The following is a 24,161-nucleotide window of genomic DNA, read 5'->3' as shown; positions in this document are numbered from 1 at the left end:
AAACCAGGTGAGCATATTAGATGTTTGTAGGATGTAATCCCCATAGTTGCCTTACCAGACCCATATACACCCTGGGGTTTGGTACATTCATTCTTAGGCTGAATAATTTGCCATGTTATGAAAGCTGTGACTCAACTACCTCTCAGCAGCACGTTGTCCATTTGTAACACAGATTTTCCTGCAAGTCATTACTTTGGAGTGCCATTGTCAGCTGTACACATCACTCCTGCTCTTCTTGTCCTTTGTGGTAGAGATTTGCTCGTTGTTGTTAGTGAGGATGTTACTGCTGATACACAAGCTATCAGGTTTTTCTGTTATTTTCTTTCTATCTCTGTTGAATTGCAGTTTCCTTTGTCTTCTGTGTGGTGCACTGAAAGAGGCTAGGAAATTTATCACGGTTATTTTTAATGGGCTTTTCAAGTCCTGCACGACACAGATTGAATTGATTCAGGAAAATTTCCTGGAGCTGTAGCATTGTTCTATTAAAAATATTTTTATCATTGCAATTTTTCTGTAATAAAATACATCTATTTTTCTCCTTCTATCCTATAACAAAACCCTGCTTTCTAATGTTTCTGTGTGGTCAGATATTAGCCATTTCCCTAGATAATTTAGGTTGGCCAGGTGTACTGGTAGCATTTTTATTGTAAAGAATTCTGCTAGTGGTTTCATGATAAATGCATCAAGCATTGGGAAATTACTTTTATTAGTGTACATTTAATAATGCATTAACAAAATAAATGGGTTCGTGTGTGTGTTTATCTTGAGAATGTATAGAAAAAGTACATGCTGCTATAGGTAAAAAAATTAATCTTTCCCGTGTGCATTTTGTATGCTGTAGCATAAAAAAGTCTATTCCCAAGAGCTCAGTAGGTGGTTACTATCTTTTTTTCCTTTGTTTAGACAGATTTTTTTTAGGCAGATTGTGCAAGAAAAGTGAGTCCCAGTGACTGTCCCCTCATGGCTGGTCTGACAAGCCTTTCCTTCCCTGAGTAAGGCTGTCCCATGTTGGCTGGGATCTGTGTCTTTATTGCACACAAACCAAATGAATGAGTGGCTCGTGCCTTCCCACTTATGAAACCCTGATTTCACTTGCTTAAACTTCAGATATTTTCAGGCTAGTAACCATGACCAAGTCAAAGTGTCACTTCTTATTCTTCAAGATGGTCTGTTGCTTGTGTAGTTACATGAAATTCAATTTGGCTTACTCATTCCATCATGCTATGTTCATGATATGAAAAAACCAAAACAAAAAACAGTCTATTGAGTCCTATCTATTATTGAAGAATTAAAATATTCTAATATCAAGACAGTATTATTTCAGAAATGCATGCATCTGCATTAACATAAGCAGAGCAAAGGTATTAAGAGGGATGGTGTACTATATAATGTAACTCTCTCATTGATTTAAGATCAAAATGCCAGGAGAAGGAGTAGACTGAAAGAAAATTATGTACATGTTTATTTCAGATACATTCAAAAATAAAATATTGTTTTGTCCACCACTGCTGATCCTATTTACAGGAGGCAGATGAGCTGTCTTTCCTATAAAGAAATGAAAGATAAAGTGCAGAATTAGAACAAACAGAAACAGCCTACTGATTTTGAATGTCTCTGTTTTGAATGCTGCTTTTGAAGATATGTATGAGGACATGTCTTTTTCTGAGAGCCTTTTCTTTCCTCGAGGGATAAAATGGCTAAGTTTTCTCACAAAACTGGAGAAGTGAAGAACTCCAGTCACACTTGAGTTCTGGCCATGATAAGTAAAGCATACATGAGAAGAAGCTTGCAGAAAGGCAGAGTTATGGATGGTTTTTCTGTGTACCCTGATGTCAGGTCTCGGGGAGGAAAAATAACACAAAATCAATTTTATCATGGTCAGAATGGCTTTGAGAGGCAGCAGTCAGATCACATGGGTTTTGTTTTAGTCACCCTGGAATGTTTGCTTATATGAAGTTTAGTGATGGGTGTGTAACTATAAACTTTATTACACTTCTGCTTTTATTATAGTCAACCTGCTTTATCACCTGCTGTTTCCTGTGATGTTGTAGTATCACAAATCATATTTAAATCCTTTGACCACCTTCCCTTTTCATTTTCTCTGTATGGTCGCACATATGCTCTCCTCTTGCCTTCTGTCCCCAAATTTTTCTTGCATCCTGCACTGTGACACACACATAGCCCCCTGTTTTCTGGGACACAGGATCCTCCTTGGCTCCATGGATGTATGTTCAGATAGGTCCCCCATACTTTGCTAGAAAGCAGCCCTGCATTGCATTCCCCTCCTCCCCATGTTCTCTCAGCCATATTATTCAATGTAGCATCACAGTCATATCCCTCATCTTCTGCAAGTGTGCTGCTCTGTCTCCATTTATCTTGTATAAAATGGCTTTAGCCCTGTCAGGGTAAGGCTGCCTGTTGTTTCCCAGAAATTGCTTACCTGTCTGTCAAAGGAAGCTAACTAGAAATCAGGATAAGCATTCAGCAGAACCCTATCCCTTCACTTACTTAGACTAAGTAACATTTGTCTACTTACCGTCCTTAGCCATCTTGTAAGTTTTTATTTTTCATTTCACTGTAAAAATAGGCAGCACTGTAGAATATAAATAATAGCCTCATACAAGTCCATACAAATGAACACTGTGTTCACAGTAGCAAGTAAAGTTTGGAGACACAGACAGTTTGCTATCTTCCAGAGGTAGCCTTCCCTAGAAATAATAATCCACTGTTCTGGAAAAAGTAACCTCATGGTTTTTCCCTCAAGGTGTGGCAAAGGAGTACTTTAGTAGTGAATGAGGTGCAAAGAGATGAGGCCGTTCTCACGCCGCATCTCGACAAGCCTCAGAAAGGCCAGGCACAGAAATATGCTGAAACCCACAGGAAACAAACGCCTGCTGCACCGCCACATGAGGCCAGTCAGGCAGAGCGCGCTTTAGCGAGCGCAGACAAAACAAGCTCTGGTGAAAATACCACAGTCTAAACAGAAGTAACAAAACACAGACTAATACAGCCCAACTTGATGGGAAGCACCATGGGAAAAGAATTAGAAACATTGTTCTGGCACTCTTGCCGAGGTGAAGAGCTGTGACGACTTTGAGCGTCACCCGGTCACAACAGCACCACGCACCCACGCAGGAGGAGTGACTGGCTTCTTATTAATATCACAGTACTTCTCATTTCCAGTAGCATCCTGTAAAAGCAGTGCCTTATTTACAGCCTTCACTTGGCATTAATGAAGTGGAATACCGATGTAGCTAATCAGCGCTAGCGGTGTGATGCGAGCATGCGGAGCGGCAATCATCTTAGCCCAGTTGGCAGGATAAAAATAACCCCTGCCAGCACTGGGAAGAGGCAGCTCCCTGGCTGTGGAGGAGCACAGCCCACGACCCTGTGGCTCTGCACTGCCCTGGAACCCAGCTTCTGCTGCAGCCCACCTGAACAGAGAAAATAAACAATTGCTACCCCTGTCCATCCCTTTTGCTGCTTCTCTCCCCAGCCCCTGAATGTGGGCTTGAGTTTTTGTATTTGTGCTTAGGTCTAGACCCAGATTGCCTCCAAAAACCAAATGGATATAGATTGCTGAATATGCTTGTATAATTCTGAGATTTTTTTTTCCCCTCTTTGTGGCACTTTGTGAGCTTAATTTAATCTCTGTCATTTCTTATATGTGGGTAAATGTCATCTACTTCATTTCATGAATGAATTAACACAGCCATACAGAGCCTGTGTCTCCTGCGCTGCTCACTTGGTCGAGGGAGGGCATTAGTAAATGTGTGTCTCACCCTCACGTTGCTAAACCCTGAGGTACAAGATGCTCAGAAACAGATTTTATTTGCACCCTGGTATAAGTTACTTGAAAGATTCTACCAACTCTGTACATTATAATGACCTCAATCAGCCCTCCTGCTCTTCGTTGTCAACTTTAAATACATTACTTTCATACCACAAGTCTCTTACTACACCTGACGAGGGAGGAACTCCTTTAAAGATAGCTGTGCTTTTAGTGGTGGGGAGAAGATAAATAATCCCAGAATCTTCTTCTTTTTGATACTTCCTTAAGCATGTCAGAAGGCAGAGGCCTTCTGGCAAGGTGTGAGTTTGAGATAGCACTGAGGTTCTTGGTATGTAGAAGATAGCATTTTAAATCCCAGGTGTGTGGACAAAGAGTTAGGTGCATAACTGTACAGAGCAGTGCAGGAAGTATGTGTGAGCAAGTTTTTTATGTTACATGGTATTTTTAATGCTCCCAGGAATTAAATTAATAGTCCTATGTGCTTCTTTTAATGCTTTCACAACATGGAAAGAAATGCAGTTCATTAAAAAAGGAAATTAAGAACAATTTATTCGTAAATAGAAATGAGTGTGGCTATGCCTCTTTTTTACATGAATTTGCACAATGGGTTGGATTAGTCTCTGGATGAGGTGTGTGTCTTGGTACAGCTGTGCTTTGAAACTTTTTACTGTGCCTGAGACTTCTCAGTGCTACTGTGGCTTCATTTTCACGTGCAGTAATTTCACCTGTTTCTAGGGTGTTGTAGTTTTGGGGTGGTTTTTTTGGTTTTTCTTCTCTTAAATGTTAATGGGTGTTTTGTGGTTCTCTAATCTGGAGCTACTCAACTTGTGAGTGCTTTATAAAAATAGTCCAGGGAAGCACCTTGCTGACTAGAGTTACAGCCTAGGATGCAGAACAAATGGCACAGGAGTTAGTTCCCAACCTTCCCAAAGACAGCTGGCATGCAATTTCCAGGTGTACATAGCAGCTGAGAAGCTCTGTTCCCACAGGGTGTCAACAGGAGAAAAAAAAAAGATGATTGCTGGCAATTCCCATCTCCTCCATACCTGACTGTCCCCCAGATGGAAAATGGAAGATGTTATTTGTTTTCCCTGCTGTCACATTAGGTTATTTAAGTTGTAGGCTTCACAGACCTAGAAAAAGATTTCTATGTATGAATATCTCCTGTCAAATTAGGATATGGGGCTCTTGGAGACCTTTAGCTGCTAATAATACAAACAATACTCATGGTACTAGACAAATTTGTCCCACTCCTTTCCTTTCCTCTCAGCCCAAGCTAACCCTTTCTGTGCAGATTGTGTTTGGGTTTTGCAGCTGTTCATTATGTATTGCTTAGTCCTACCACATCTGAATTGCCTTCGAGCACTGAAAGGGGACAGTGCTATGACAAATCAATTTGCTGGCCTCTGAAATACTTAAGTAAATAAGGCAGGGCTTCAGGCCTATTTTAAACAAGCATTGTGCTATTTGTTTTTATGTTTCTCTGCCTGCAATGGAAGGGTGTCTCTAAACAAAAGAGGCAGAGTGATCGAGGAACTTCTTTTAAGGAAAAATTGCCTAAGGAAATCAACTTTTTCCCACTGTATCTCTGTGTCTTTGTACACCTCTCCTTCTCCCCCCACTGCCTTTTTGTTTTTCTTTGTTCTTTGCTCTTCCTAGAAGAAAATAGCAATAATAAAATATTCTATTTTCATATGGCTCTACAGGTGATCTTTGTGTACTTAACCAGACCACAGCATAGAAAACAAAGCCTTGCTTATTGCCTAACAGCATATATATGTTTTATGATGGGGGCTGATAATAGATAGGAAGATCAAAGTCTTCTGTGAATTGGCAGCAGCACTGTAAACAAGGTGAAAGGGTTGCAGGTGTTTCCCACATGGATGTTATACAAAAACATATGGCCCTTTGCCATGAGGTACTGTGTGTGCTCTCCACTTTTCCTGTGCAACAAGGCCACATTGCTGTGAGCTTTGCTCAGGGGCCATGGCTCAGGAGCTGGGAGATGCTGTGGGCAGCAGATGACCATGCTATGTGGCCGGAATGGTCTTGGGAGCATGGAAATGCTGATGCTGAATTGGTCTTTCAAATGAAAAGCAGCTGATTCTGATCTGAGAACAGAAATCTGCATTCTAGGGGGTCTCTGTCAAACATGGGGAAGGAATATGATCGCTGCAGTGTTTCAGGAGAGACTGGGCAGTCCTATGTGCCCCTTGTCTCATCATTCCTACTTCAGCTGAGAGCTGGGCTTGGCAGGCATCTCTTACCTCCATGGGTTATCTTCTGTGGCCCTGGCCGTGGCAGGCACTGGGTGTGGGGTTGAGACACCCAGGCCACACCTCTGCAGAGAGCAATGGTGGTGCATGAGCAGACTTGAAGATATCATTGCTGGATTGCTGTTTATTCTTGTGGATAAAAGATGTATTTAGTGAATGACTAAATCATTGTAAAGAGGACTGCAACATCCTGAGTGAACCCTGAACACAAGGTAGTGACCTCTGTCTGTCTCATGAATTGCCTTAAGAGGGGTGCTTGTCCGCTCTGAGGAGTGAAACTGCTGCAGCTGGGTGTGCAGGGTGTTTGTAGCCTCTTCAGTTATTGAAACACTTCTGATGAAGTTTGGCTTATTTTGTTCAATACCCTGTGACATAACCACCTCCTTGACCTGCAAGCCCTTTGGCAAATGTTATTTTTTTCACAGCTTCTGGGAATAGACCCATGCCCTCTGCTGAATGCTTGTGTCAGCCCTTTTGCCAGGCGATCCTGGGGATGATGTGGCACGAGGCTGCTGGCTTGTGCACCAGCAGCCTGCTGGGACAATGGCTCCTCATCCACGTTTTCATCTGCTGGAGCAAGCTCACGCTGTACTTGTGCTGTTTATGTACTGGTATCAGGTCTTTCCTGCCTCACCTTCCAATGGAGCTAAAGTTACTGGTCTAAAATGCTAAGTTCTTTTACTGTTCTGGAGGGCTGCAGTTTTAACTGAAATATAATAGAAATTGCCCCAACAGCATAACTTACTTAACCAATGTCTCATCTACACAGGAAAATTTGCTTCCTTGTGTGGGTCATGAAATTTATTTTTGCTGGTGTGGCAGAGTTACAACTGATGTCCATGAGGACAGAGTTGCATCTCCCCACAGATGTCATGCTACATGCATGAATTCTTGATTCTCTGCAGGAGCAGGCTAGGTATTCCCAAGTATTTGCTTTGCACCCTAAAAGCCCTAGATGAAAATATTATAAAGTCTTGGGTCAAGCAGTGTGGTGGTACTGTAGCTAAAGGTAGGACTTCAGTGTGTGAATGAGCCCTGTGGAAAGATTAACCTAGGAAAAGTTAATAAAAAGTGCTGTCCTAAATTATTCATGAATCCATTTGCAATGTGCCTGCCCAGAGGCTTTTGTTTTTCTCAAACTCTTATTTATTAAAATCTGACAAGAATATCAGGTTTTGTTCAATAATAAATCTAAGTCTACATGGGACTAGTGATATCCTCATCCAGTAATACAGAATCAAAATGAAGTTACATGGCAGGGGTGAATTTGTTATTTACTTGGGAAGAATAGATTATTGTTCAGGAGGATTTTATCTTTTACTTGCTATTTTGAAACAAGTGAAAAAAACCCCAAAACACCTAGTTGGGAGATAGCCTCTTGTTTTGTGATTGAGGCCTTGATCCTGCAAAGGATTTAAAATATATTAAAACTCAGTTAAGCATCTTTCTGGCAGCTTTTCAGGTTCCAAGCCTGTGCTTGCTGAATGAAATAGCTCAGGTGATTTTGTTTTGCAGTTAGTTCTACTTGTCTTTTTTCCTTAACTTCAGGGAAAGACCATGGAATTAATGTCTTTGGCTTATGAATTTTGACTTCCAAAGTATGCCCATACACAGCCTCATCTTTTTATGTCCCAGAAAAGGTTAGAAAGATTGTATACAGAAAGTAGGAGAATGGAAAAAAGGCAGGAAGACAGCTTTTGCTGTTTGAGATCCAATAATGTGTGTGCTTTATAGCAGTCATTCCTTAAAAAAAAGCAGAACTTAGTTTAAAAATCAATTTAAGTAGTTTGTTGTTTGTTTTTTTCCCTAGCATTTTCAGTTTATTAGGTGTAAGGGATTTTTTCCCCCTTCTTCTCTGCCCTAATTTATAACTGCATAAAGAAAGAAGCAGGTGCCTATATCTAGAAAGTTAGTGAAGAGTAAATAAAAAAGTAAGAGCTTAGCTGTGGAAACAGAACTGGGAGTGCGGGTGACTGGTCTGAGTTGGAGGATGATGAATAGATTTTGTTTGCATAAGCTTGGCTTGTGAGTCACTTTCTCATAAAAACAGCTTGAGTAGGAGATGCTCCTGTCCCAAATTTTTAGTCCTGAATGCTTTCAAGCACAAAGTGCACTGTGACATAAAGACTCCTGCTGTGAGTAGCATCCTGTTATCCCAGCGGACAGGAGCTGGAGCTTTGCAATTTCCCAGGTTTGAAATAAACTGGAATTGTGTATACTTTGCCTGATGTATTGTGAGGTGCCCCTTGCTGGTCAGAGTTAAGCTGTCTGGGTAGACATAACCAGCTTCTGATTCAGATTTGGAATCTGATGTCAGGAAGCTTGTCCCTGTGAAAAGCTGTTTGTTGCAGGACCATCAGTCACTAACCAATAAATGCGACAAGGAACTTGCTAAACTTGGAGGGAGAAAAAGAAAAGCCAGGTGTGAGCATGAGAGGTCAGTATTTGTGGCTGGTCATTCTGGGTGGGTTCAGAGCAGCAGGTTCAGCATGTCTTCGCCTTGAGAGCTTGTGTTGCCTCTCTGATGCCAGAAAAACTGTACAAAACACGTGCAAAAGTTGCATTATCCTCTTCTGCTAAAGTTTGTAATCAAAACCCTCTCTAATCTGAGGCATCAGCTCTTTTTTATGCACCTATGAGGATTCTGAATAAAAGTTTGACCATTACAGACAGCTACTTTTGCTGTGATTGAGCAAACCGGAAGGGGTGAAAAAGGTTTACCCTCATAGACCACACCACCCATATCTAATGTTCCAGCAGAGCCTGTGGGTTGCATTTGGGAAATAAAAGTTCCCTCTGAAAACCCATGAGAGAAGAAAAGATGATGTCTTCCTTCCTAAAGGAAGGAAGGATTGTGTTCTTCTCTGCCATTTTTTGTTACACGTTTGGGTGGTAGGGAGGTCAAATTGGACTGTGGAACCTTGCTTTGGGATCAAGATATTTGTCTAATTTGTTTGCCCTTGAAGAAATCAGGCTGCTGCAGCTTCATTGCCATGGGAACCCCTAGTTACTATATTTAATTCAGTCCAGGACTTGCTTGTCTATTCAGTTGTTGCAGTGTAGACAGGTGATAAATAATATATTGATACTGAGCTGTATCATGGCCAAATGATTAGGCATGGATATTACTGTTTTATTGCAGCATCTGTGGTATTGCTCTTGTGTTCTGCTATGAGCTGCCTGGCCCTCCTGTGCCTGCTCCAGCCTCTTCTTCCTCTCTCCTGCTGGAGAAAAGACAGTGCTGCCTGAATAGATTTTCTGGTCCTGAATAGATTTTCTGGTCCAGCGATCAACAAAGGCAGGGATTGCAAGCGACCTCTGCTTGTTGGTCGTGCTTTTTCTCCCCCAGCAGAGCAGCCAGCCATGGAGTGCCTGTGGGCCTTGGAAGAAATGGTGCTGGAGAAGGGAGCTCTGCACCCCTAGAAGTTGTAGGGCTGGGACAGGTCCCAGTGACTCTGCAGCATCCACAGTGGTGTGAAGATGCAGAAGGGCAGACCCTGGCTCCAGGAGGTCATGTTGCAGTGGGAGCAGGGAGATAAAGGGTGTACAGGCAGAGACACCCCTATCATCTATTCTTCTGAAGTTTTACTAATTCCCTTAGATTTGGTAAGACTTTTCCCCCCTTCCCTATTAGTGTAATGTAAGGTTTGTCCATGGTAATGCACAGCCTGAGATGCACTCAGTTCCAGTGCTGATAGAAGTGGTGGAAATGTGCTTTACTACAGTCACACTGGGGGGACTTCTGGAAAGATTCATTAGAGGCAGGGCTTAGCCAAGAAAAGCTGTTTCATGTGGCTGATGGCAGGAAATGCAATTTTGTAGGTCTTTCATGATTATTTCAGTTGGTTTATAATGTTTTGCTCCTTTACAGTTTGGTTCAGTGATACTACATCTCTTTGCACAGAATTCAGAGTGAGCACAGAGTGCGTAAACCTTTATGTTAAAATGTTGGCTGAGTATTGATTAATCAGTAAAAGATTTTAAGCTGTTTCCTTTAAATTCCAGGTCCATGCATCTTAATTTAACAGTGGGAGGGCTGGAAAGATACTGCTTTACCCTAGGAAATACATTTCTGTGGTATTTGTTCACTGCAAGTATATTCAAGCAAAAAGAGATATTTTAGGGAAGGAGATGGTTCTCTGGGGTCACCATCTGCTAAAATGATTTTTTACTTCTTTCTAGGTATTATATTGGTCGCCAGATGTTTGTGGTGGTCTCCTCACCAGAGATGATCAAGCAAATCTTAGTGGCAGATTTTAGTAACTTCACCAACAGAACTGTAAGTACCTATAAAAGTTGGCTTTGTGGATGGAGTTGGTAGCACTGCTAATTCCAGCTCAGACCAAAAGTGGCTACAAGGAAGCTGGAAATAGAGGCAAAATTACATCATGGTTCAATAAGACCTTAAGCTAAATACTCTCAATATATATGTTCAGTCAAAGATTCTTGTTACCAGAACACTCTGAGGATGAAAGGGGATTTCCTTAGAAGAGACACACTGTCCTGGTGACCTGAAGCACCAGATGGGTGTTGAGGAGAGGGTTTCAATAACCAGTTTTGCCACTGACTTCCTGTGAAATCATGGGGAAATCACTTACTAGCTCTCTTCCTCAGTTCTCAAGCTGTAACATGGAGATGGTATTATTTGCTTTCTCCCCCACATGATCTGTTTTGTGCTTTTAGACTTTAGGGCAGGAGCAGTCTACTTGGGACCAGGACATGCCTCCCACAGCTATTGTGTATTAGTCATACCTGAAAATGATAAATAGCAAAGAAGGAAGTTGGAGTTAGCAAGAATTTGTACATATGCTCTTGGTTACACTTGGAAAGCTCATTTTCAGGAGGTGGTTAGAACAAATAATGAGGGTGAATGGCCAGAGTTCCAGCAGTTGCCCAGCATTTTATAAGGAAATACTGCCACTGTGTGCTGCCTCTGTCCCATCCATTCCCTGCTTCCCTCTGGGCCCTTTGTACACTCAAACCTCCTCAAACAAACTCTCGTGTATTCAGGAGGGTTTTTTGTGCCCTTGGAGAACATTTTTTCTCTGATCAGCTGTCTGTCTCTTCTGTCCCTCTGATCCTCTCTGCAATCAGTCAGTCTGTTTGCAAACTGCTTGTCACCTTTTCTTGCTTCTTTTGATACATGAATTTCATCTTGTGACTGCCTATATCTTACTGAATAACTACTGGTACCAGCTGCCCCCCATTTTGCCCATAGCTCACACTTTAAAGGAAGAATCTATTCTTAGACTTCTTAGGCTGAAGTTGTTATATTTGACAATGGGCTTTTCCCCATTTTCTCTGTATTTGAAGAAATTTTCCATCCCTTCCCTTCTTCTACCCCAAGCAGGAACCCTATTTCTTCCTGTCTATAACTTTCCCCTGCTTTTCTTCTACATATTTGGTAGTAATAGACTGTACCCACTACAACAAGCAGTAGCTGGTGATCTAATAACACTTCCCTGAAATTAGAAATCTTTCTTTTGAGGAGACACTCAGAGATTTGTTGTGCTCTTAGCTTTAGTCAGCCTGGTCATTTGGATAACTCTTTCTCTGTATTGTCACACTTCTCAGTTAGTGAAATTTTTCTTCCTCTGCTTTTGTGTCCAGAGGTTTCTCTCTCTTGTGGTTGTGTGTCCATCTGTCGTGGTCTGTCTGTAACATCTGTGTTCCTCTCTAAAATTCAGGTAGGTTATGTCACTATAGGTCCTCTTTCTCTCCTTTTCTTGTTCTTCATTAGATCTGTTAGCTAGAGCTGTCTCTGCAGGTTCACATCTTGCCCTCATTGCTTGACTGTCCCCTCAATCATTTGTGGCTTTTCTGTGCAATGTCCTGCTTTATTGATGAGGAACTGAGACACAGAGTGACTTCCCTGCCACTAACCAGAAAGCCTATGTCAGATGAGAAAATTTAACTCCTAGCTCTCCCTTTAGCAAAATTAGCAGTTTTCCCCCTGTGCAGGGCTGCTATTTCTGTCTATGTCAAATGACCTTCCTTCCATTTATATGCTTTCATCTGCTTGTCCTATGGTCTTCTCACATAGCCACAATTTGATAGTTTCTCACTTTCCACTTTGTCCTCCCCTCTTCCAGCCATTCCTTTTCACTTACTGAAGATTAGCAGCCTTCTGTTTCTGGATCTTTCCATATCTAACCTGGGGATCTTTCCTCCTCTGGAGTTTTCACACAGGAACCTGTTTCCTCTTTAATCTGTAGTCAGGTCTCTTGGGGAAGTGTTTGGTTATCCTGTACACTAGTAATCCTATATGAATATAAATAATGCTGGGTGGTACGTAAGGAAGGCCAGTGGAATTTATTCAGATGTGATTTGGGTTGTATGCAAATAATGATTGAAAGGTGAGAGTGAGAAAAGCACTTTCCAAGAATAATAGAATTTTTTCTTATCACATTGACTGAATAAATGTAATTTTAAGATTTTTAATAGGGTTGCTTCTGTTTTTATATTTTAAAATTATTCAAAGCAAGCTCCTCTACTTTGAATGAAGGTTTCTATTTGCTAGTGGAGAATTCAAAATGCTAAAAATATCCCCCTGCTTTATTTTATGAACTCTTTCCCCAGTGAAGAATGGTTATAGAACTGACTTTGGAGTCAGTGCTGTTCACAAAGTTAGGCCAATATTCCAGTCCAGTCATGGCACTTGCTTATTATTTCAACCCAGAGCCTTTTTTTGTAGTTTAAGATAATCAGCCTTTTAGTCTGAGAGGATGGGAAAGCAGGTGAGACCACTGGATTTGAACAGGTCTTAGGAAAACACACTTGTGCTTTTCTTTTCTCACCTCCCCATGTGCATTTCCAAAATTAAGATTTGTACTTCATCCACCAGAGGGAAAGGTGAGTTCTCTAATACAGAATGCCTAAAAGAGAGATTATCCTCTCTGTAGCAGTTGTAGCAACTGTATGTTAACAAATTCTCACTGAGTTTCAGGATGTTCAAGACTAATTCTAAAAGCTAAGAGTAGAAAAACTTCTATTCCCTGTTTATTTTGCTGCTTTTTCAATTAATTGTAAAAGATATACATATTTGATTAAGAAACAATGAGAAATCAAACTTGTGAAGGGCTGAAAGCAGTGGATTTATTGGTAGAAGCCAGTAAGATGATGATGATTCAGTGGATTCTGACAGTTTTTATTAAAGCTCTCTGTAATGTGATGTCATGCCTTTGAGTGCTCGTCAGCAGGATGACTTTAATCTGGGATTGTGCACTTGTGGACTCCCTTCTGGGAAGTCATCAGAAGGCCTTTATGGAATGAGAGTGGTTTTAATCTGCTGAGAAGATTCTTTTGGAATCTTGTGTCCTGTCTCTGCATCCTGAAAGACCTAGACCATTTGTGCACTTCTCACACATTGAGCCTGTCTGCTCACTCATTATATAGACAAAGATCTTGTATTGAACACAAGCTAAACTACTCTTCTTTTTATGTTTCCCTTTATATTTTTATGTTTCCACTATATATTTCACATCTTTGCTATGGTTATCTTTTGAAAATTGCTATAAAAAGTCTTTTATATTCCCCCATCATCTTCTCTTGTTTCTGAATTACTGGTTGATAATTCTTGCAAAAGAAGTGTTTGGTGACTGCATATCAAATCTGCATTAAGGTTCTCTTCCTTTTAGAGCAAGCAACCAAGTCTAGCACACAGGCTGTTTCTGCCTTGTAGGCACAGGGTATGTGTATTGTGAACTGTATAATCACAGGAAGGCAATAATGACACTCTGCTTTCCCATTTAATTTAGTCTCAATTAACATAAGCGTTAGAGCCATTCAAAACCAAAAATGTCTGCTGTAATATACCTTCATACTTGAGGCATATGAGGCCTTTTCCCCATGTTTTTAATTATAGTTGAAGAAGAAAATATGAGAATTACTTTATATACCTTCTGTCAAAAAATATGGAATTAATTTTAATTTAGGTTAACCATGGAAACCTCAGCCAGCATTTAGGCAGGGCTGTGCTGGAGTAAATGATACCTTTTTTTCACAACTGTGTTGTCTCTTGAATAGAAGCTTCCTTTTAAGAGCACTAAGATCATTTTTAACTTCATTACTGTGTTGCAAGTGAGATAGGATTATGATGTTTGTTGCATTCTTCCAGGTGGGATAATGATACATAATCTGTTTTCAGATTGTTTTTAATTCTGCATTGAAAATTTGTTTTTCAATTAGTACTTGAGAATCATTAAAGTGTACTTTTAAAAGTGTAGGAGCAGAATGTTAAGATGGAACAATGTGAAGAGAAACATTACGTGGTACATAATTCAAATAATTCAGATGGCTGTAAAACTATTTCCTAGAAATGTGGATTCAGTGAGCCCTAGGGCAAAGGTAGGTACTGGCTAGCCAAGGTTTGCCAAGAGTCGCTGCTCTTCCAGGATTCATGTGTCTATCACAAGTGGAAACTAGTGGTTGATTCAGACCAAATCCTTAAATCTACCTGCCAACCAGCTGGGGGAGAGTGACATTTTTAAATTCAAAAATCGACACCAACTCCAGTCGCTCTAAGAAAACATCACCGTCTTCTCATCAGAAGCTTTGCTGCTTCATTGGTAAAAATAATAATGGATTAACAGCAAACAATAATGAAGTGGTAAAAATAAGAATAAAAAAGTACCAGGAATGAATAGAATATGATACAAGATCTTTGTATCCCTTTTGAAGGAAAGTTGAGTTGCTTGAGCTTCTTTACTTTTTGCTTATCTATTCTTTCTCTTCATCTTTGAGTTGATCCACATAAGATCTGATTATTCTTTTCACATGCATAATTTGTCTGTTACACTAAGCTGTTTCATCATCATCATCTATATTTTGGTAAACCTATAAAGCTTCAGGCTTACCTAGAGCATTAAACAAATAAAATGCAACCACCAAGTAGGAAGGAACCTATTTTCTGCGTTTTCTTCAGTTGTGGTCCAGGATGCCTGACATATTCGTGAACTGGCTGTTCTTTCTGGTCTCTTGCTAGAGGAAAGAAAACTGTATATTACTGTACCAAAAGATCTATCTAAATTTGATACAAGATGCCCTCCAGAGGTCCCTTCTAAACTCAGCCATCCTGTAATTCTGTGAATTTTGGGTCAGGACCTCAGTCAGCAGAAATCAACATATTATTAACTTTAGATGACTCTGCACTGACTGATGATGATGAAGTGTCTCCAGAGCAGGACTGGGATGCTAGAACGGGCTTCAAACAGCTCAGCTCAGGAGCTGGCTGGTGTGTTCTTCACCTTTTGCAAGTAAAGCATCACATGCATGTCCTGTGCAAGATCTTTCTTGCCTTCTGCCTTGACTTTCAGAGAACAGGCATCAGCCCCACTGATGTGCTGACTTTCAGTAAAAAGTGGTGATTCAATTTTCTATCCAAACCCGGAGTCTTACCCAGCTTATGGGCTGGGCTGTTCCGTCTCTCTAACAAATACAGTTTTATTTTGAAAAATGAACCCACCAACATACTCATGTGTTGTCTCATAAGGGATGAAAAGTTCTACAGTGTTGCCAAAAGAAACATATGCATGCTGCCTTGACCCTGTACCCTTTGGTTGTTTGGTTTAGAAATGTTTCTTTTCTTCAAGTTAAACTTCCTCTGATTATTTCTGGTTGTGTCAATGCCATCTTCATCCTTTCAAGTTAATTTCTTTGTTTACTTAGAAATTATTGTTGTAAAGTTCAATGAACTCAGTTTGTAAACAGGGGATGAATGAACCTCGCTGGAAGCTTACCTTTGCATGGGCACATGGTTTGGAGCTCCAGTGGCACAGTGTGACAGCAGGCAAGTTAGTGCTTGGAAAATGAGTCAAACAAATGAGAAAACATCACATATCTATATATATCTATATCTATATATATATCTATATATATCTATATATCTATATCTATATATATATATATGAGGTCTTCATTTTCCATGCTTTAAAATGACCATTCAGTGGGATGGCTTCGTACACAAGTGATGATCTGGTGTGTGTGAATAGTTTGATTTAGTTTGATTGTAATATCTAGTTTTAAATACATGCTGGGGTTTGTGGCTGCAGAGAGAAGGAATGTGCTTTAATTTTTTTCACTGCTTCATTCTGTTTAGATTTTTTTATTTTCATTTTTCCACTCCTTCATTCTGTTTAATTTTGTTTTTTCTTTGGTTAATGAAGGACATGGAAGGTGACTGGCATAACACCTCTGGAGCCAAAATGTCCCATGATTAGTTGCCATGTCTGCATGTGAGCTTGAATACATATCTGTGTGTATTTATGGATGCATACAGATGCACATATATTGATTTGGGATCTCCTTGTGATTTGAGGAGAGGCTGAGTCTCTATTCCATTCCCTAGAGCACTGTAGACATCAATTGTGCCATATCTTATTATGGAAATGTCACAAAATATGCCTTTTTGTGCATGGCATGGTGGCATTTCAGTTCCTGATGCAGTAAAGCCATCATGCCTGGTGGCAGGCTGTGCCTTGAACATCCAGTTGTTTGTGATGCAGAGCTGAGATGTTCTTCCCTCCCTCCCTAGCTTTGTAGAACAAATCCAAGCATCAATCCTGCCACGTGTACAATAAGCCTTGGTCTCACTGAGCTGAGAATATCCGGTGCTTCCAAAAATCATTCTATGCCTTGGGAGGATAAGTGAAAAGGTGTCCAAGCAGTGAATTTATTAAGATTTACTTTTTTTGCCTACCAGTTTTATACAGCTTCTAGATCATAGCTAGTTTGAAATCTTGTCTGGTACAGCACTAGTATAGAAAGGGAATCATGTTAGCAGGGAATGAATTTGGCTGTATGGCACTTTTCTGTTTAATATTAATTTGTTTGACTGCATATTTGTGGGTGCTGTTGTACAGGCACATGAGTGCAGATGCCTGAATGATTTTCCAGTGCCAGGAAACTAAGCAAGGGCTCTTATCCTTGTTTTGACCTGATGGTTCAGGAGCACTGAGGGTAAACAACCCTAACATCTGCTTTCTTTCCCAAGTGTGTCTCCATGGCTGTCTTCTAGACATACTAGAACACCTTTCTAGCTTGGTCAATATATATGTAACTATTTTGCAGGCTTCTATACCTCATAAAATCACTTTTAATTCAGGATTTCCTTTTTCCTTTCCCCTTTTTGCTTTGAGAGCTTGCAGGTTAATTTTTCTGAGCAATTAAATTCAGTTTTGTTTAAATGTTTTAAAGTAGCAGTGCATATTGCTTGCAGTAGGCATTTGAAAATTAAAATAATAAATATTGAGAGGGTCATTTCTTTCACACTGTGCAAGTCTTTTTATGCATGCACAACAAATTGTCCCTTATTCCCCATATGCTGAAGCTAATAGCACAAAACTAATGTTGTCAAATGATCACTGCTCTTGGCTGTAAAATTAATCAGACTTTGCCTTCAGTTACCCTTAAAGAAAGGACTGATGTATTCGTAGACTATGTTCTGTGAGCCACCTGATCCTCTGAAATCCCAGTGAGAAGAGGTCTGGTTTTGTGATTTGGGCTCTAGGTCAGGATTTAGGAGCTCTGAGCTCAGTTTTTGGCCTTGCTACAGAATTCCTGTGTTCACAAGGACAAAGCATTTAGGAAGTGCTTTGTCACCTTAATAAATGTAAAAGAGTATGTTGGGAATTTCCAGCTGAAGAGTAGCACTAGTGGATGTGAGTGCTTCAGGACTGATGGCAATGGGTTGGGATTTGGTTTATCTGTTAATTCAAATGGCTGTGGTGGGAGGGTTTTTTGTTTGTTCTTAAAAGAAGCTTCAGAAATGCAGATTAAAAAGTTTTAATGAAAAGCTCTTTTTTCCCCCCTTTTAAGTAAGTTTCTTCTTTGAAGTATTAAAAAAAGCTAAAGTAGAAAAGTTAGCATTATCAGATTTAATTGAGTGTATTTGAGGATCATCATCTTGAGTTTGTAATTTTTATTTGTGATTCTAATTCAGAACAGGAAACCACGTGTAACCTGTGTCCTGTGAAGTGGGAGAGCTCATTTGTCTTTATCTTTGGAACACCTGGCACCTGCTTCTGCTTACCTACTGTCCTGCTTCTGGCCAGGACAGGGTTAAGTTTTTTTGGGTAGCTGGGAGGGGGCATGGCCAGGACCCTAAGGTTATTCTATGCCGCATCATTGCCAGGGGTGGGGGAAAGGGATTCTCTACTGGGGAGAAGGGGTTCCTTCTGCTCAAGTAAAGGTGGTGGAAGGAGCCATCCAGTATTGTTTATTTTCAGGATGTTTCCATGTGAATCCTTTCTTTTCTTGTACCCTCTCACTGGTATTTCTGCTGTTACTGTTTATTTGCTTATCTCACTGCTGGTTCCAGTAAATTACTCTCACTCAACCCATGATCTTTACCTTTCCTGCCTCCAGTTCCCCTCTTCATCCTGCTGCAGGGAGAGGGAGAGGGGAAAGCAGGGGAGCAGGAGGGTGGCAGCATGGTTTGGGGGATCTCAGTGGGAGTACCACTCCTAAACCACAACTCCACAATTCATAAAAAGATGTCAGGATTTGCTTACATCTGTGCACATTCTTACTTCTCATGTAATTTAGGGGGCCATGATGTGTATTTACACAAGTATGTTTATTCTGTCCAGAATTGGGATTTTCCCTTAAATGGTAGACTTTGTTTTCTCTTTGCCTCTCATAGAAAAGAGAGTGAACACAGTCTCTTCTCAAACATTTGACTATTCAATAAAGACTTGTGAAAGTTTAGGAAGATACAAATAACAGTAGGCTGGAGTGCCATAGAACAGCTTACAAGCAATCGATCTTTAAACACTGACTGTACTTAAATCTAATTAATTTGAGGATGTTCCTGTTGACTGACTTGAAGATATCCTCTAATTGACAATGTATTTCCTTTGAGTGGTGGCTTAGGCAGTTTGCTGTTTGAGGAAGGGTTCCTGTGTTGTTGTGCCTGGAGGAAGCTCTCAGCACATTCCCCAGCAGTGGGGGACAGACTGAAGCTAGGTTTGGAGAAAGCCACACTTCCAGTGAGGCTGCCCTTTTAACTGGCTAACATATTGTTGTGTAGGTAGGTCATATGAATTTTTTTTCTTGAGAGTTATGAATCTCTAATTCAGTAAATGAGCACTAATATTTTTCACATTTCCAGGTAAGATTGCAAATAAAACTGGCTGATTCCCCATGTGAAGGGCTGGCAGCGAGGGCAGAAGTGGATTGGTTACACACAGATGAAATACAAAATAAAAACTTTCCACTTTTTCTCTTTCCCAGGCATGGGTTGTCTGTTTTCAAATGCTATGGGCCATAAACCTTGGCAATATAAAAGCAATGCAGTTGACTGTAAGGAGGCTAGAAGACTTAAAAACAAGTTTCCTTTTTCCTTGTCCCCCCCCATGGAGAAATGATGAGTCAGCATGTTGAGACCACAGCTGATGCTGAGATGCACAGTCCTCTTATTTTTCGCAGGAATTATTATGAAATGAGTTATTTTTCAGCATGGGTCTAAATATTTGAATCTATCCCTGAGTCTTTCTCTGGTTTATTAATGGGCTGCAGTGCTGCCATCACCATGGTATCCTGCTACCTCTTCCCCTGTGAAGACTGCAAAACCACATGATGAAATTTACATTTTTAATTCTCCACTCTCCATGCCTGTACACATAAAAATGCTTTGCAAAACCATGGGAGAACACAAACCCAAGGACAATCCCGCATCAAGAAACGACTTGGTTTGCTGTATTGTTTTGTTAATTTTGAACCCTCTCCCTTTCTGCTGTTATACTGCAGCCATCAGTGGTTCAATACCTGCTCCTAGGTAGACACCACAACACCAGATGGATTAGGTACTTTACAGCACTAATGATAGTGGCTGATAATGTGTGCAAATCTCCCTTTCACTGCTTGTTCAAGGCAGTCAAGAAATACTGAATACAGCTGTACATAATTACGCTTCTTTTGAAGCTAAATCAGCCTGTGAAATTTCTGTTCCTGGAAAATGGTCAAAATTAGTCAATAAAAAACCCAACAAAACAAACAAACAACAAAACCCCAAACCCTTTGCATGTGCTTTGTTAGTGGTATACTGTGACATTCTGTTTCCTAAATTCAAGGCTTCCTTGCCAAACTACTGAGATTTGAAGGGAGGGTGGGAAATACTGCATAATGAAACTATGAAAAGGTGATTTTGCTGCAGGTGCATGAAGATGCTTATTTGAAAATATGCAGTGCATATGCACTTGTTTGTGCCATCAGGAGTTTGTGTAGGACTAAGTATGTGGCTGTCTCTATGTGTAGCAGGTATGTGAAGGGTCACTCCCCCTTTTTACCCACTCCCTGTTCCTTTCACATATTTGAGTCACTGAGAGGTCAGCTTTTGAAATTATCTGTTTTGGCTTGTTTATCCTTACCTTTGTTTTCTTCTTTATTCAATCATTCTGCAAGATTTCCTTTTCTAAACAACTGAAGAGGACAAGATCAGAGTGTTATTAGGGTTTGCCTTCCCTTCCCCCAGTTTTTTTCTCCTGTTGAAACTTGCCAATCACTTTTGAAGCCTACATTGGGCTTTTCTGCAGCACAGGAGATATCATTAAGGCTTTAAACCCACTAATGAGGGAAATGTGCGCTGCTTGAAGGCTCCTGCAATATTAACTACATCCAATTATGTTAGGTAAATGTATGAGTATAGTCAAAAACAGGATGAAAGCATATCTTTCTATTCAGGCCAAAAGCAGTCTTCTGAGCCAATCTTTCATCAAACCTACATTGGCTATTTATTTACTGGGTTTGCAGCACTTTTTTTTTTAAATACTGAATAATAACATTGAAGGGAAACAACACTTATAGGCAAGAAAGGACTATCTATTCCTGGGGTTCTGTTCCTTGTTTAAAGAACATGTTTTACTGTTGGATAAAATATGTGAAATCTTAAGTCTGATTAATGTTTTTTCTTGTTTAAATACATTATTGCTTCCTTATCTAATCCTTCCCTTAGCTGACTGTGTTATGAGTAGGTGGAGTGCAAATGCAGTTTTTGCTGGTGTTTGATGGTCCTGACCTTTGATTTCTGTTGATTTGTTGTTTCTTTTTAAAGGGAAATTCAACTTATCCTAGTTCTTTGGACATTCCCTGTGAGAATATATTTTGGGAAACTTATTCAGTCTAATATCACAAGTTTTTACCAGTCCTTCATTTCTGACTTCTGAAACTGTTACTTGACAGTAGTCAATTGTTTGGTTTACAATTTTCTTCATTTACCCTATTTTGACATATAGTAGAGTGTCATGTCCTTTGATTCTTGCCTTTCCCAGTCTGCTTTTGTTTAGAAGAGTAATTAGTTTGTCACTTGTTACAGAATTGACATAGGCACAGATCACAGCATCCGAGTTGGCCTTTTTACACACTTGAGCAGTCAGAGTTCAGACCCAGTACTTTGCTTTGTTTTCATGTCTTTAACCACATTTGGAGCTAACTCAGCTGCTCATGTACAAAAAGTCCTTTTGAAGCATCTGATGATACAAGAACCCTCTTAAGTCTATAGAAATGATGTTTCACAGCACAGAGAGGTGATTTACATGAACATACCTGGGAGTCTGGTAGTTCAGCCCTGGAGTAGATGTGATATGGCAGTATGTAATATTTGAATGGTTGTCATGTATCATGCCTAAGATCTGGTTAGCCTGGTTGAGTGTCCTCTTTCAAAGGTGGCCAGCAGCAGAATTCAAAACAGAACAGCAGGACAGACAGTGACAGTAATCTTCCTTCTGGCTTATCTGCCAGGCCTCCAGCACCCAGTGCTGTGGTGACTTCCAGTGCCAGAGATTGCATCTGAGCATAATTTCCCCCATTCACTCCATTGGCCACAAATCTGTTCCCACCCCACCCCATCCCATTTTGAATCCTTTATATTAAAGCTTATGCCAGAAGATGGGTGTTTTTGATTCAGGGTTTTTTTTTTTTTTTCATGGGTCAGCTTTTTGTTTTGACTGTGATAGTTCTGTCTGGGGGCTCTTGTGTGTCCCCAAGTCCATTCCTCTTCAGTGAGAGTTTATGCAGTACATGTGGGCAATTATTATGCTAATTCTTGCAAGATTTTGCTCTTCATTTAAAGTATTTTAAAGGTAGAATTATATCTTCAAACTAGTGGGAATAGTTTTCTCTTTAGACATTCGTTGAGATATCTTAATCCATTTGCCTGCCTTTATGTATATATTTGAACTTAAAAGTATGAAAGGTCCTTTTTTCTTTTTTTTTTTCTTTTTTGATATAATGATAATGTTCTTACCTAGCACAGTGCTAACAACCTTTTGTTGAGATGTCTTAACTGGACTTACTGTTTCCACAGCAAGGTCTGCAACATGGATCACATGAGCATTCCTTCTTTAGTTCGGCTCAGAAGATAATTCATCTTTATGTGTCAGTGTGGACTTTTTCAAAACCACACAGACTGACTGAGCCCTGAAGTAGACAAGTGCTCCCAAGGGCTCTCCACCAGCTCCATTTCAATGGTGGTTATCTCCAACAGAGGGGGAGTGGTGAACAGCTGATGGGGTCGTAGCATCTTATATTGGTGCAGCTGGTTTGCAGTGGTCCTCGGACCACAGCCTGGAAAGTTCTCTTCTACCTAGCAATTAACTCTGTGCTAAGTGAAAATTTCTGCCACCCTGGTTTTTTTTGCTCGTGATCTACACTATGTAAGTTTCATTCTGCAAGAATGAAACCTCCATGGTAAAGGATGTTCAGAGATTGTGAGCTCCTCAGTGCTGACTGCGTGCTACAGCTGCAAGTGTGGAGGATCACAAGTGAGGAATGAGTCGGCAGGTATTGTTTCACTCACTAGCCAGGATTCTTCTTTATATAGCAACCACATGTCTTGGCACCATTTGTTGTGAATAATTGATAGCGAATCCTGGCTGATCTGAGCCTTGGGAGGGGATGGGGCTGCTGTGGGTTGTGGGGGTGCCGTGGAAGCACCACGCCGTGAGCACACAGCTCCTGACCATGACCAAGGAAAGTCACAGGACACTGGCCACAGCTACTGATGTATTGTCAGCATTTGATTCACCACACTTAGAAGGGAAAGGGAAGGGGATGAGGGGTGTAAAATTGGAGTGTTTACGCTGCATGTCTCACAGCTCTCCAGCGTAATGAGTGCTCCTTACTTTGAGCACACCTGGCCACTGCGCATTTTCATGTTCGCTCATCTGTTTCTGAAGGCTCGGTGGTGGCTCCAAGAGACTCCATTTAGCCTCGTAGACACATATTCAGCAACATATATAGTGAGATCAGGAAACAGCTGTCCTGCAGCAAAAGTAAGGCCTTGTCTATTATTGTTAATTATTTACTCCTGCCAACCTCTTCTCACTGGTGTTAAGCAACAGAAACAAAAATAATTACATTCTTTACTGAACTAATATTCCATTCCTCTTCTTCCCCTTTCATGATTGCTCCTGGAGTAAGGGTTTGGGGAAATAATATTAAAAACAAGAACTATCTTGCAGTCTTCTCTTCTGCTAGATTAATTCTAAGTTGAAGGTACACAAGATATTATTTTTTTCCCTTTTCAAGGCAATTGCAACTGACAGTTTCCCCATTTCCTTTTCCATTCTCAGTGTGTGCATTTAGATGAAGCTAAAACTGCACTCTTGCACTTTTTATGCAGCTTTCCTAAAATAATTCTGAATAATTTAACAGTGGCTCAGAAACATTCCAGTTTAACCAGTCATTGACCTTCAGTCAAGTTGAAATGTCATCAGGCCTATACTGGTATTTCATCAGTTCCAAAGAAGCTGTACTGCTGCAGACGTAATGGTGAGATCTATAATTAAAGTTGCCCAATGTCTCCCATTACAATGTTTTCCTTTCTGTAGATTATCATAGTTTAACTGCTTCAATTAGTATTTTCCATTTAGAATTTTTCGGTCAAAATGGTCTTGCTATTTTGGAGACCATGCCTAGGGAAAAGTTAGGGTTATTTATCGATTGTGAGGAAAATAAACCCAGAGTCTATTTCTTTGGCTTTGGCTTTGTTCCCTCTAGTGTTAAGGGCTGGATATAAAAACCACTTTGAAAATCTGACCAAACTGCTTAAGTTTATAAGCCCCTGAAGAATCTGAGTAAACACAGACTCAACAAAA

At 40.4% G+C, this 24,161-nt stretch overlaps 1 protein-coding gene across 1 annotated transcript in view; it reads left to right on the top strand.

Moving 5' to 3' along the window:
* TBXAS1 (thromboxane A synthase 1) overlaps window positions 1-24,161 on the top strand; it is a 228,166-nt gene that overhangs the window by 91,138 nt on the left and 112,867 nt on the right. The window contains exon 4 of the mRNA XM_066549880.1: window positions 10,252-10,348. Coding sequence (XP_066405977.1) covers window positions 10,252-10,348 — 97 coding nt within the window. The remainder of the gene's footprint in view (window positions 1-10,251; window positions 10,349-24,161) is intronic.

Source organism: Molothrus aeneus, chromosome 5 (assembly GCF_037042795.1).
Source record: "Molothrus aeneus isolate 106 chromosome 5, BPBGC_Maene_1.0, whole genome shotgun sequence".
NCBI lineage: Eukaryota > Metazoa > Chordata > Aves > Passeriformes > Icteridae > Molothrus > Molothrus aeneus.
This window is presented reverse-complemented; position numbering and strand designations above follow the sequence as displayed.